This window comes from Poecilia mexicana, unplaced genomic scaffold (genome assembly GCF_051168715.1).
Source record: "Poecilia mexicana isolate PSO_F unplaced genomic scaffold, ASM5116871v1 scaffold_5, whole genome shotgun sequence".
NCBI classification, from domain to species: domain Eukaryota; kingdom Metazoa; phylum Chordata; class Actinopteri; order Cyprinodontiformes; family Poeciliidae; genus Poecilia; species Poecilia mexicana.
This window is the reverse complement of record NW_028263374.1, coordinates 2771100-2785541: the sequence shown is the minus strand read 5'-3', so window position 1 is coordinate 2785541 and position 14442 is coordinate 2771100. Positions and strand designations below refer to the sequence as shown.

The 14442-nt window shown below is 37.5% G+C and overlaps 1 protein-coding gene across 2 annotated transcripts; it reads right to left on the bottom strand.

Annotated features, from left to right (window-relative positions):
- Positions 1 to 3405: 3405 nt before the first annotated feature.
- arfrp1 (ARF related protein 1) lies at positions 3406 to 11891 on the bottom strand. 2 transcript variants are annotated; one of them, XM_088005325.1, is made up of 7 exons: positions 11696 to 11891; positions 6496 to 6583; positions 6239 to 6321; positions 5737 to 5818; positions 5560 to 5630; positions 4295 to 4395; positions 3406 to 3787 (listed from the first exon to the last, which is right to left on the bottom strand). In XM_088005325.1, exons 1-7 carry the CDS (start codon positions 11720 to 11722, stop codon positions 3700 to 3702), a joined length of 540 nt encoding a protein of 179 aa, XP_087861451.1. In that variant the 5' UTR covers positions 11723 to 11891; the 3' UTR covers positions 3406 to 3699. The 2 variants fall into 2 exon arrangements, with proteins under 2 accessions (XP_087861451.1, XP_014846489.1); XM_014991003.2 differs by lacking the exon at positions 11696 to 11891 and adding an exon at positions 7474 to 7833.
- Between the last annotated feature and the right edge of the window lie 2551 nt (positions 11892 to 14442).

Sequence of the window (14442 nt, the reverse complement as noted above, 5' to 3'; positions counted from 1 at the left end):
TAATGATTACCTACAGCAGACCACAGTTTGAAACCGACGGACTGTGTATCCAACCAGGAGCACCATGAGGAACTGTACTCTCACCGTTCCTTCTCACACTGTACACCTCCGACTTCCAGCATAAAACATCTTCCTGTCGTTTACAGAAATACTCAGATGCCTGTGCAGTTGTCAGGTGTACCAAAGGTGGTCAAGAAGCTGCATAGAGACAACTACTGGGCCACTTTGGTGTGAAAACAACCATCTTATGCTGAATGTAAACTACACCAAGATTTTAGATTTCTCCAGAAACAGATCAATCATGGTAGAATGAGTGGAGGTTATAGTGGAGTACAAACATGCCAATGTTCACCTAGGTGTAACAGTTAAGCTGTTTACAAGAAGGATCAGAACCAAATGCACTTACTGAGGAAGCTTTGGTCCCTCAGTGCAAGACGCTGCGTATCTTCTATAAGTCTGTTATGGAGAGTTGTTCAATATCTTCATCACTTGCTTTAGAAAGCCAGGAACTTAAAAATGTTGAAGAAGCTCATTGAGAAGCATTGTCTCTTTTTGTCTATGGAGTCTGCTCTGGAACCTCTGGGGATTATTAGGCTGTAAACTTTGCACATTCATTTTAATTCATGAAAATGCGAATCAGCTCAATTTCTCTCCTGCCATCTTATTAGAAGATGGAATGCACTTGCTTAAAAATAAGGACCATCTCTGGGCAGTAAAAGGGAAATGCATCGCAAGTCAGACTCTGTTCTATACAATATGAATCAAGATCACAGTAGTGGGTCAGTTCATGGTTTGTCGGTTGGTCTCCTGTCCTAAATGTAATGGATTGCTGATGCATTACATGATATAGCTGCTACGTGTCCCGAATAGATATGCCACAGACACGCTTCATTATCAATTAAGATTATCTGGAAACTGTTCTGAACGATATGCAATGAGAGAACCAATCTTTCTGTGTACATGGCCGTGTATGACACTCTGAAAAGATAAGATATAACACATTTAAGAGAGCCTTATCTGTCGAGTCGACCTGGATGTGCTGATTTTTCACATACAGTGTGTCTGCACCCTCGTCCCCCTGCAGTCCTGAGTATCCTCTCCATAAGACTGGGATCCAACAGCAGAGACGCTTATCCAGAAATGCTGTAATACTGACTGCTACAGGACACCCTTCCAGCTATCATCACTATCTACAACACGTCCATAGAAAAGCCTTTTGATATTTATAATGTTACTTTGTGTTAAATTTATCAAAATCAAATGACTTGAGGAAATAAAATGGGGTAGGAGGAGATGTTGGAAGATTATTATTTTTTATTTTTTTGTGTAAGAATTATTTCATTATTGACAAACAACACTAGATTTTCATCCTTCTTCACAGAACAAAGTGTGCTTGTGTAAAGCATTATCATCACAGCAGCCACAAAGCAACGACAGTCTTTTACTTTAAGTAGTTTCTTTCCTTCATTTAACTTTCCAGACCTTAAAGCAGGGGTCCCCAAACTACGGCCCACGGGCCGGATCCGGCCCGCCACGTCATTTGGTCCGGCCCCCTGAACAATGCCGGATCCGGCCCGCCTCCTCATACCAGAGAGCATTCAGTGTTTTTTTCATATATTGTATTTTCCGGTTTATATGTGGATTTTTCTTCAACCACCAGGGGGCTTGAGCAGATGTGAAACTTACTTTCCCTCAATGGAATATGTACTAATCAGTCCCAGTCACCGTTTCACTCACGGTTTTTTCCATTTGCATTCTGGGTAAAAATCTATCTAAAAGCGTGAATGTGTCGTCGTCATCGTCGTCCCTCCCCGCTCGACAGTTTCAAAGACAGAACAGCCCTCCTTCCACCCCCCCACCCCCCCCAACCTCCCATCCCCCCGTCGACAAGATTTTCTAAGGTTTCTTTCTCCAAAAACTAAGACCGGCCCCCGACCAGAGAAAGGAACAGCTATGTGGCCCTCGCAGGAAAAAGTTTGGGGACCCCTGCCTTAAAGTAAGGAAGTTATAGCAAGAAAAAAAAGGAAAGAAGACTTTTGACTAAGTCTGTCTAGGTGGGAAAGTGTCACCATCTTTCCTGGAAGTCTTCATTCTGTTTCAAGTGACAAGAGATACTGAGAGTCTTTATTTGGTTTCAAAGATCCATAGTTTACCCTGCACCCTGCAGTCGGAAAGCATGTCTTCACTTATGTACACCATTGTGGAGGGCCCTTCTTCACATTTTTGATCTTTATTATTGATGTAAATATCTTCTTTCTCCCTGGAGGTGTCAGTATCCTACTGCTACAGTCCAATCCCACTGATTCCTTGTAAATAATGAAATGTTAATCAGCTTATCAAATCCCATGTTCAGCCTTCCTGCATCACAGCTACTAAACAGGATACATCCACTGCACTGTGAACATTTTATATTTTAAAAATGTAACCTTTTTTTCTTTTAATAAAAGCTACAGCTTTAAGCAGACATACTGAAGTAATTCTGTCTGTGACACTGCAACCTGTCCGACCAATGCTGACGTGAAGGAATACTTTGGCCACTAGAGGGAAGTGTTGCTCCACCGATGGAGAGAAAGTCAACGTCACATCCTCATACCAACCTGCAGCTTTCACATAATGACTTTATGTCTATTTCAAGTGTGCAAATGTGTAAACTTTAATACTGTTAATTTTTGATTGTATCTTTTGTACGGAAAGATAATAAAACACATTTGACTCTAATCATCTGAATTATTCTGCAGCTCCCACAAGTTTTACATTTCCCACAGCTGAACCGTCATTACACTCATGTGGTCTTTGATCCACTTGTCCACCCACCACAGAAACCTGATGTAGTTTTAGAGAAACGCCATCATATTTTGTTGCACAATTTCATATAAAGAATAAAATGATAAATGCATTTGATTGTTTGCTTGAATGAATACACAGTACGTAACCTTTTAAGCACTCTGTTTACATGCAGTAGAGCATGAGCAAAAGAGACTTTCAAGATAAAGTATTTAAACAAAAAGAAAGTTTGAACCCTCATTTTTGACCCTGTGTCCTGAAATATGTTGTGCTCTTTTTTGGGACACAACATATTTATGGGGGCTCGTCCGGGATTTGAACCTGGGACCTCTCTCACCTGAAGCGAGAATCATGCCCTTTGGGGAGGGTGGTTGTGCTTCGACATGGGGAGTAAAGGTTTATATTTTTCTCTTTTTCTTCACAGAAAGTTAAAAGCAGCTGAACAAATCAGACTTTCAAGAAAAAGTATTTAAATAAAAATAATGTTTGAACACTCATTTTTAACCCGCGTCCTCAAATATATTGTGACCTTTTTGGATATAACAGATATTAAATGTTGAACTTCATGGCCAGATACGTCTAAACCTGTAAATAAAGGAAAAATGAATTTAAGGACCCGACTAAAGTAATGAAAACTTGTTGTATTTATAAGAGAAGTGACATATCAATGTTTCCTTGCTGTCAGTGAGGCTCAACTGACTGAGCAGTCCGCTACTGATCTCTAAAAAAATGTATCACCCCAAGTTCACAGTGCAAAATCAACCTGTACAGTCACACTGTAACAAGAGTCCAAAGAGAAAAAAACTTCCAAATAGTGTAAAACTAGAAAAAAATCAGAATGTCATCAACTCCAGGGGTCACATGGAATGTCCAAAAACTCAGCCAACGTCTAGAATATGTGGGGTCAGCCATGTTTTAGGTGATGTCCTTCTGCCTGGGCGGCCGGTGAATGTTCCTCACCACACACTTCACCATCCACTGAATGCCTTCGTTCACTCCGTCCCTGCAGCACAACGAGGGAAGAATCAGCAACAAGTGGATTTATTTTTTTCATAAAGTGTCTCAAACTGATGCTGAATTGAATCTTCTGAATCTGAAAGATGTTGATAAATATGTGTCTGACATTTTCCGCCTCTTATTATTCTGGCACTTAGAATTTCCAAAATTATTTCCAACTACCTAAAACAAGAGAAGCTTTATCTGGTTTAACTTAAGACTGTGAGAAAAAGTAAATAGGTGTTTTTTATTTGGTGTATATAAAGTGCATCTACTACATCCACTTGTCTCTTTAATTGTTAATGTTTGTGGTGAAAGGAGTGATTTCTGTTTTCATTTAGGCAGTGAGGATGCCCTTGTCATGTGCCAACAGTCCAAACATTAAATACTCTCAAAATGTGCATTCAACAAGCTACAAGTATTATCCTTCACACATTTATTAAGTGCCAAAAACATGAATAACTCTTTATATTGTCTGCTGAAACACAGCGCTACAGCCCAGAGGTATTCATACCCTGTGAGGGCAGTGCAGGGCTGCACTAAGCAGTCTCTTTTGCCGATCTTCGGTGCCGAGTCACTGAAGGCTGTTTTGATGTCTGGAACCGACAAACAACTCTGAGAAGAGAAAAAATACACATGACAACCGTCAAAAGCAACACGAGGGCAAAGTACTACACTCACAAACTCTTTCCTGGTTTGTCTAATACTGTAGATATTTTATTTGCCATTTTTAACAAGTCAAAATGGACAAAGAGAAAAAAGAAAAATCAATGTTCACTAAAGCCAAATATCATAAGATTATTATTCTGAATAAAAAAAAGCTCAGAAACCATCAGACCCAGAGGAAAAGAAGATTCATTTCTGCTTTGATAACATCGCTGCCATCTCTATGTAAAGTCAGGAGTGTCAAAAGTTAGTTTTGTTCCTTTTTTGTTCTTCTTAGTCAAAATCACCACCTGTTCTCAACAGTGATACTTTTACAGTAGCTGCATCATTTCCTTTACAAATGTGCACAAATCTTTGTCTATATTCTGCTAATGTCACAAAAAAAATTTCATAATTGCACAGTTGCAGCGTTTCCATTAAATAAGACATTAACACATGAATGAGCTTGTTCACACGATAAGTGATTAAAACTCATGGCAGTGACAAATGTAAACAGTTATATGAGATATATTCAGAATTCAGCGTTCATCGTCTCAGCCATCAACTTTTTATGAACTGTTGCTACGACAGCTCTGGTGAACCCAGCTGAAAATTTTAATTATTATTTTTTTTTTTTCAAAATTGCTGTGTTTCCATTAAGTGGATTTGTGCAGCTTTATGGGTAATGGAAACACAGCTAATGTTTGAAATTGGTGGTGAGCAGATTGCAGTTTCCTCACAGAGTGTCTTTGTGAGGTCGGGCCTTTAAAAGACCTGATTACAATTTCGGCTGATACCGAATTTGTTCTCCAAAAAGTCCTTAAATATAGCGACCAAGTCACTGAGTCGGTAACAGTGGGGTAACTGCACAGGTGCAGATGTGACCTGGTGGGTTATAAGACTAACATTTCACTTGTAAATGTTAGTCGATTGCCAATCTCCTTAGGGAAATCGGTTAACCCAATTTGAAACGAACACAAACAATGCTGCTGTTTGATATTTCCAAGGTATTCACCATGGTTGTAATTTTTCAGATGTTTATATATCATCAAACTGCAGAGACCTTTGTGAATTTGCCCCACGTCTCTGTGTGAATATGAACATGAATATCGGAGTAATGAAGGGTTACTGTACCGGTACATCCTGCTTGTTGACAAGAATGAGGAGTGGAACGCCTTCTAACGCCTCACTGCAGATCATTTTCTCTGGAAAACAATCCTGATACAATTCATGTAGGTCTAAACGGTTATTTATCTTTTCACTACAATAAAGTGATTTGACTTTTTGCCATAAAATCAAAACAGAACTTACCAAAGGCTTCCTTTGACTCTGAAAGGCGCTCTTCGTCAGTTGAATCAATCACATAGATGACTCCGTGAGACTCTGCGTAGTACTACAGCATGAAAGAAAAGGTAGTTTTTCCAACAGCAGAATTTTTTACAGGCAGTTCTGTACGAGCAAAAAACTCAAATCAACACACTGGATCCTGGGTTCACTACATCCTAACCTTTGGCTGTTTATTGGGATAAAATTTGATAACAGTTTTAAAAAGTACTTAACAATTCAAACATTTCTTTCTCCTGAAATATTCTACCTAAACATTTACTGTAGATGTACAATAGAAACGCTCTCATGGAACAAACAGCAAAGAAAATAGTAAAAATACCGTTCCAAACAATACTGTCAGTTTAGATTTTTTTTTTACTGTAATTTATTGTGACAACGTTAAATCAAAATTCTTATTTTTCATGATATGATAAATGCCAACCCCTAACAGAGAATTCATATTGCTGGTGCTTCATTTGTAGCATACTTTGTCCCAGAGAGACTGCAGCTCCTCCTGACCGCCCAGATCCCAGAACATTAGGCGAGCCTTGCCGACGTCGATGGTACCAACTGTGAAGAGAAGAGAAAGATCCGTGAGAAATACTCCGACACAGGAGAACAATTTCAAGCAGCTTCTGTTTGTAACTACAGAAGTCTGGATAACAGGCACGAGTATCTGAATTAGGACAAACAAATCTGCGTGGTTTCAGAAGCCTTCGAAACACGATTTAAATATCAACTTACTGTTTAACCCAACTGTTGTTGTGACTTTGGACAGATTCATCCCCTTGTAGTTTTTACTGAACTTAGTCTTGGTCTGTTCCAGAAAGGTCTGCAGACAGAGAGAGAGCAACAGTTGGTTCTCTGGATCATAACGGACATACAAGCTGCAACTCTACAGCAGATCTGACAGGTTTCTGACCAAACTCATCAGAACAATGCTGAAGATGTGTAAAATAACTGCAACTATGACAAAACGTTCGTCTTGTTTGGTGAAGAGGATGGTAAACAAGGTAAACGAGTGGCTTCTTGTGGTTACCAAATCTCCAAAACAGCTTTTAGATGCTATCTGTATAGCAATCAGATCTTTTGGAGCAACATCGCTAAAAATCCTTCATTATTAAGTAAAATCCAACTACTAAGCACTGTGGAGGATGTGTGATGTTGTGAGTTTGTATCTGTTCCGAGGGACATGGAACCTGTTCTGGGTCCCTGAAACAAATAAGTTTTAGTGTGAGATGAGTGAAGAGAAGCTAAAAACCTGAGGAAGCTGATGGCTAAAACTGGTACTACAGTGTTTAAAGTCCAGTTTCTGTACAAACATCAATGGCCGAAATGCCACTCAGAAAAGAAGAAGCAATTTTTCCAACAGCGACATAAGAGGCAGCTTACAGTTTACAAATGCAGTTCAGAACAGACACTTCCATTTTTGGAGGAATGGGCCAAAAGATTCCTGCAAACTGTTGTGAAAAACTTGTGGAAGGAAATCCAAAACGGTTGATCACATTAAATAAATCCACCAAATGCTAAGAAATTAATACAACTATAAATAAATATGTTCTGTTTCATACAGAGTTAAAAGACTTGGTTTTAATTGAAGCTCCACCAAAATAAACCAAAATAGGATCTTCTCTTTGCACTTTTTACAACCACACAATAACATAGAGAAAGAAAAACAAGAAGTAAATGTCAGGAAGACGCCACTGACGGCAGACAACATACCGTCTTTCCTGCATTATCCAGACCCAGGATCAACACGCAGTATTCGTCCTTCTGAAACATGTACTTGTATAATCCAGACAGCAGAGTGTACATTTTGGATCAGCTGAAAGAGGTACTGATGCGCAACTCCTGCTAACTCCTGCTGTTAGCTTGTTTTTAGCTAAATACCCGTGAGTCTGTCACGGCAATACGTTTCACTTAGACGTCATTATATACAGAAAACAGCTAGCTGTGCTAAAAGAGCCCGATAACCGAAAACGGGTCTAATAAATATTGGAAAACAAAAACGCAGTGTTACACGACGACAATACTCTTCTTCTTCGTCGTCTTTTTTCCCCCCTTCTTCTTCTACTTCTTGACAGTGCAAAAGCCGATATGTGAATTCTCGCCACCCACTGGTCTGGAGTGAGGGATGTGGGGGAAAAAAAAACCCAAATAATAAATAAACAAACAAACAAATAAATAAATAAATAAATAAATAAATAGAAGAAAAAAAGAGAGAAAATCTTCGATTCTTTTTGTACACTTGATTTGTAAATATTGTAACTATTCGAAAAAAAAGAAAGAAAAAGATAATAATAATCTATTTGGCTATACACACTTAGCGAGACCTTCCACAGTTCTTTTTTTTAAATATGTTGTGTGTTGCCACAAGGTTAATTTTTCAAATTTCACCCGTGTGTTTAGGGAGGAAAAAATTAAAACTTCACAGCGCTCCGAAGTAAAGATGAAATAAATAAATAAATAAATAAATAAATAAATAAATAAATAAATAAATTAAAAAAATCACAGTTTTTGCGTAATTCTTTTACAAGAGCAATTGGTTCTTATAAACTCCACAAACAAACTACGGTTGAAAACCCGTGTGGTTCTGTCGATCTACTTGCAGCGCCTTCCCTTCTCTTCTCTCTCCATCCTTCGTTAACTCTCCAGCGCGGCACACCTCATTTGCATAAATTGCGAAGCGGCCAATTAAGTAACAAAATATACAAACTTCTAATAAAACACTTACCGGTATTTACAATAAAACATTATGAAATTATCCACTTGTAATATAATAATTCTACCAATGTCTGGACTACAAATGCACTTATTTAATTACTAAGTAAACAAATAAGTTTTAAAAGTGACTTAATATTTATACATTAATTTGGCCTCCACATTTTGTTTTACTGTAATGCATATATTGCATTTCAATAAATTGTGTTACATGAGCTATGTATGTTGTTTTGGCTGATTGCAATAACAACATAGCTCAGTTTGATATTTACATAATTTATAATATGACTTGTTCAGTCCAGTATGTTTTACAGTAAGTTGAGTAATTTCATTAGTTTTTCTTTTCTCATTCATCAACCAATAAAATGTTGAGGATTTAAACGCACCTTCCTTTATCACTACTGTCCCATTACCAAATCTAACAAGTACAGTGCCTATACAAACTACTCACCCCTTACGTGCTTTGCCCTTTTTGTTTCTTTTACAAATCAATGATAAACAACAAAACTTTTCTGACAATAAATTACACAAAAGCTCCCTTTAATAGGAAATTAAAACTGACTTCTAGAAAAATAACGACGATTAACTAAAAAAAAGTGACTGTGGGAATATTCACCAGTTGCACATTCCAACCAAAACTTTACAAACAAAAGGCAATTCCATCAAGTTGCTTAAAATTGGTGGGAAAACTTAATGTATTATTTTCAAGGTTCATCAGGCTCACTTTGTTAAGAACATGACTGCAATGTGATCAAGCAGGCATCCTAATCGCCTGATTATATTCCACCCTGATTATTGTAGGTGCTGCTTGTGACCGACAGGGACACGGCACTTTACATGAGAATAAACATCACTAAATGCATGAAAACATTTGCGGCATGAAAAGGCAAATGTAATCCTGAAGGACTGTGAGGTTCTGCTTACTCAACATCTTGACACATTTGTCAAATATTAAATGAAAATCCAAAATGACACCAATATGTGCTACTTCTGAGGCTTGTTCAATAATTTGTCCACTAAATCTTTCCATTAGAATTACTGAGACTAATTAATAAACCCTATGAAAAAGGAGAAAAATGACAGTTATGTTTAGATTCACTGTGAGACACAGAGACAGCTGTGATGAAACAGATATAACTGTAAACTTACCAGCTACATAAACAACGTCATCAGCATAGATCTGGAAACCTGCATCAGGACGCAAATGTGGTAAATCCTTTATTTAAAAACGTAAATGAAGCAGATGTTGTTGTCTGTGGCCATTAGGTGTCAGTACAAAGCTATGATACGATATAACAGGAATGTTTGCAGATCTTCAGAGATATATGATCTGCTAAATAAAGAAATGATATGGAGCCTCTTTGGAGTAATCAAGACTGTTAGAGTTAAAAAAAAATAAAATAAAATTCTAAGGAGGGGAGCAAATCTTTTTAAAAAGGATTTGCTCCCTTTTAAATAGGCATGTATCAGTCTGTACTCTGATACAGACTGATAGATGCCTCGGTGACCATTCTGAAGGCTGCCACAGGCAACAACAATCCATCCAAACACCAACAGACTCTGAGCAGCAGCATGGGTTGAGTTCAACACGAAGCAAAGAAATGTAGGTGTAGAGATCACAGGACCTTTCTTCAGAACCAAACATTTAAATTTTGTTTCACATTGTCCAAAATATAAATGCACTGAATGGTTAACTTTCTGTCTCCGGGAAACTGTGTGCATCTCAGTGAATTGAACAGAGAAAGTATTTGCACAAGCAAAATCCTGACCTCTGACCCTAAAGGCAGCACATGATTGTTTGAGTCTTCTGCATCTTGACAATTGATTTGGTCACAGTCGTTTCCAGGACACGACTGTACACAAAACATTACACTGGCATAATAAACAAGCGTAAAGAAATGCTAAAGACAGACAAAAATGGTTCCAGTTAGTATTAACTGAAGGCAACTATAAAGAAATCTGCATTTAGACGTATTTTAAAAGAACTCAGTGTTTCAATATTGCCATTTTCTGGAAGTTTGTTCCAGATTAGTGGAGTCTGGAAACAGAAAATCTGCTTTTCCATGTTTGGTTCTGATTCTGGAGATGCAGAGTAGACTAAAACCAGAAGACCTGAGTGGTCTGCAAGGTTCATATGACAACAGATAACAGTGCAAGGACTTTAGAGCTGGATGCAGGCAGCAGCATTCTACATCTAGATTGTCTTGTTAGACAGACTGGTGAAGACTGTCGCAGTAATCAATTCAACAAAGAACACTTAGTTTATCTTTAGTTGTTTTGGCACATTCATGCATTGATTTCCTTCAGTTTATCTACTCAACACTTGAATGGGTTCATAAACACCTGGTGACACTGCTAAGTAGAGTTGCACATCATCTGCATAACTATGTAACTTATCTTGTGATTTGGTCTAATCTGAGCTAGCAGGACAATGTAGATATTAAACAAATGAAATAATTAAATTAAATAATTGTACTTACCTTTGTTTGTAATATAGTTCTAATAGTTGAAATAGCTTGTGTGGTAAGGTATTTTGCTACGTCTTTACATAATGTTTGTAAGTTGTTGAAGCAGTTGATCTGAATTTTGAGTTTATTTTAATTTTGTTTGTCTTAAGGAATGGTGTTATGTCTTTTTTGTAATGTTTCCAATTAAATTTTATTGCAGTGTTTGGTGTGTGGACCACAACAGGAAGAATAATCTCTACTACGGTGGAAACTAATGGACATCGTTAAATATACAAATAACCAAATTAAACAAGAGGGGCCACAGGACAGAGCCATGGGGAACCCCACGTGTGGTTTTTGTCTGCTCTGTTGAAAACTTACATACTGGCACAAATAAATCCTTGTCCTTTCAGTAAGACTCAAACCAGTCAAGTACTTCACCAGAAAGTGTAACCCAGTTCTCCAGTCACTTCAGTACTTTGGTCTGCAGTGTCAGGAGGTTCCACAGTCTGTATTTTATGTGGCAATCATTGAAAATGTTGACCAGAGCAGTCTCATTACTGTGGTGAGCACCGAAACCGGACTGAAAGATGTGTATGTAGATAATGTATCCCATTAATGTACACAACATGCAGTGATAGAGGAGATGGTGCCGAGCTTACCACAAAATGTTATGTATCACAATGCTTCTGGAATGTGACAGTTAATTATTGAAAACACAGTTGTTGTCATCTTGCCAGACTCCTGCATTCTGATGAGCTGAAGTTTTCACTTACACTGGAAGCACGAGGAAACGGCTGCATTAGCAGATGATCACCATTTTGGCTGTAGCTTCGTAACCCTGGACCTTGGTCTGCAAATGAAACTGTTTCCTACCAGGAGTCTTCAGCTCACCAGACCCTTTCTGTGCACTTTGGAAGTTGGTGAAGTTGTGATAGAAACGTTTAAGGTTCCTGCATTCCACAGACACCAGAAGTTGATGAGCTGCTTCACAGCTGGCAAGAAGGGTTAGAAAAAAAATAATGAGTTGAAGGAATGTGCAATTGATTGACAGCTTCCTGGTCATTCAGAAATGTTGCACTTAGTGTACGTGACTCCCTCCCTGCTCAGGTTCTGGAATCGAAGAACCCTTGTAAATTAGAGCCCTAACACACACAGGCATCTTTTTCTGGTCCAGGGCGTTTACACTTTACTTAGTCAGAACTTCACAGTAAAATACTCACAGTGATGCATTGTTTGCAAGAGGTTTCATTGCTTGGAAACAATGCAACATATTAGCTCTTGATGTATTTGGAGGTGTTTAGTTGAGGTATGACAAAGCACAGAGTACTTCCAACGTTTCTTGATTTTTGCACATGTAGCACAAAGGGCAGAAATTTCCAAAGCACTTCAGTGTTCAAAAAACTATAAAGCGACGTTATACTTCAGGGTGTTCAGAATCCAAACATAACTTCCCCGTCTTAAAATCATGACTCTTTTCTTACTCTGGTTTTCTAAATGCCCCACAAATGTTTGTGGAAAGTCCCCGCCTTATGTAATAATTCTGGTGGACAATAGAAATGTTGTGTGATGAGAAGTGATGAAATGAATTTTCTGTTGTCTCCAAGACACTCCAGTATCTTGGCACTACAGAGAGTAAAAACCAGTTGGGCTGCATTCTTCCAGCACAGGTGGAAACTGGGCATAATTGCTGTTATGAGATTCAGCAAAAGTACAGTTTCACTGGCTGTTACTGACGCAAGACAACGCAATGGGCAAAAAGGAGAAAATAGGCCCACTTATCCCCACAACATATGGTTCACTGTACCATCAATGGCACTGCCACATAAAGCTGCAGTCTTTTCTGACTTCTCAGTTTACTGAACTTGAACTGAACTGAATTCAGTAGCAGTATTGTCAAGGTTTCAATGACTTCAACATAACGATAGAAACAGTGGATTCTTTCCGCGCACAATTCTTATTTATGTAAAACACAATATATTAATTTGCCCAGGAGTTTAAACTTAATTCAATTGCTTTTATTTAATCAACAAAAATGGAACCACTTTCAGTAACTTTGTGTTTACTCAGTCAACGTTCAAGAGAAAACATGATTTTCAAGAATTTTTGCTTTAGAAACTTTATCGGATATTTTAAGGTTAATCGAAAAATAACTTATTCTAGTTTAACCACAAAGCCGCCTCTTTCTTGGCTTCAGACATAAACAGCCACCCATTATTTAGCAGATACACCAGATCCTGACAAACTGACTTATTTACCTACAGACTCATTAATGATTAGCATGTTAGGTGTTTTAGAGCAAATACTCTTAACGACATATAAATCCAACACTTCTGATGTATTCCCTCTTTAAGTGTTGCTGTCTTAAAAGCATAGTGTCGCTTTACATCAAAAGTACAATGCTTCTTCATTTTTATCCTCAGGATTGAAAAAAATAAATAAATCAGAAATCATTGTGTATAAATATTCCCAAAAGTTGACATTGTGTTTAATTAAAATGTTATATACTCTAGATATTTACTATCCTCAACAACACAGAAATATTACACTGAGTTTCTGCATTCAGAAACTTGTCCATATCTATAAAATTGCACCTTGTAGTTTCCTTTGTGCTGATTTACTGTGATTTCTTAACTATTCAACAGTAGCAAACCAAACAATGTGGGATCATTTACGACCTGAAGTTCTGCAGATGAACTGTCAGTAAAAGTTGCTGCATAGCAAAAACTGTAAAGTTATGAAGCTGTTTAAACAAACTGGTATGAACTTCATTCCTTTTGCAGCTAATGAAAGCACTTCAAGTAAATTCTTGAAGTGCTGAGCTGAGCAGTTAATGTCTTAATCACAGGTACATATCTGACTGAGTTTGACAAGCTAGCCAGACAAAACCTGAAAGTCAGCTGAACTTTGCAAATTATGATTTAAGTGAATAAATGTAACCTTTTGCTGCAAAAACACAAAATCTTAGCAAGTATTTTCAATATAGTTTCCAGCGCAAATATCTTAATACACTTGGAATAAGAGAAAACTAACTTATAATTAACTTCTCAGCAAGATATAGGAGCTTGTTTTAAGTAAATAATTCCTTAATATTGATGAAAAAGTTCCATTTCCATTGGCAGATTATTTCACTAAAAACATTGGGAAAATATCTTGTTATATAAGACAAATAATCTGCCAATGGAACAAGTAGAACATACAGTTTCTCATTAATATTAAGGAATAAATGACTTAAAACAAGCTCATATTTCTTGCTGAAATGTTATTTGTAAGTTAGTTTTGTCTTATTTCAAGTGTACTAAGAGGTTTGCACTAAAAACTAAAAGAAAACTACTAAGATTCTGTATTTTTGCAGTGTAACAACAGTTAGTGTTGGCCTTACTAAATATGGCTACAATGTTTAAACTACATTTACTTCATAATATTTTTAATCAATTAAAATAGACATATGCTCCCCAGCGGGGCTTACTTTTATCCATTATGGGTGCAGATCCCACAAGGATAAGTGTGTTGCATAAATGGA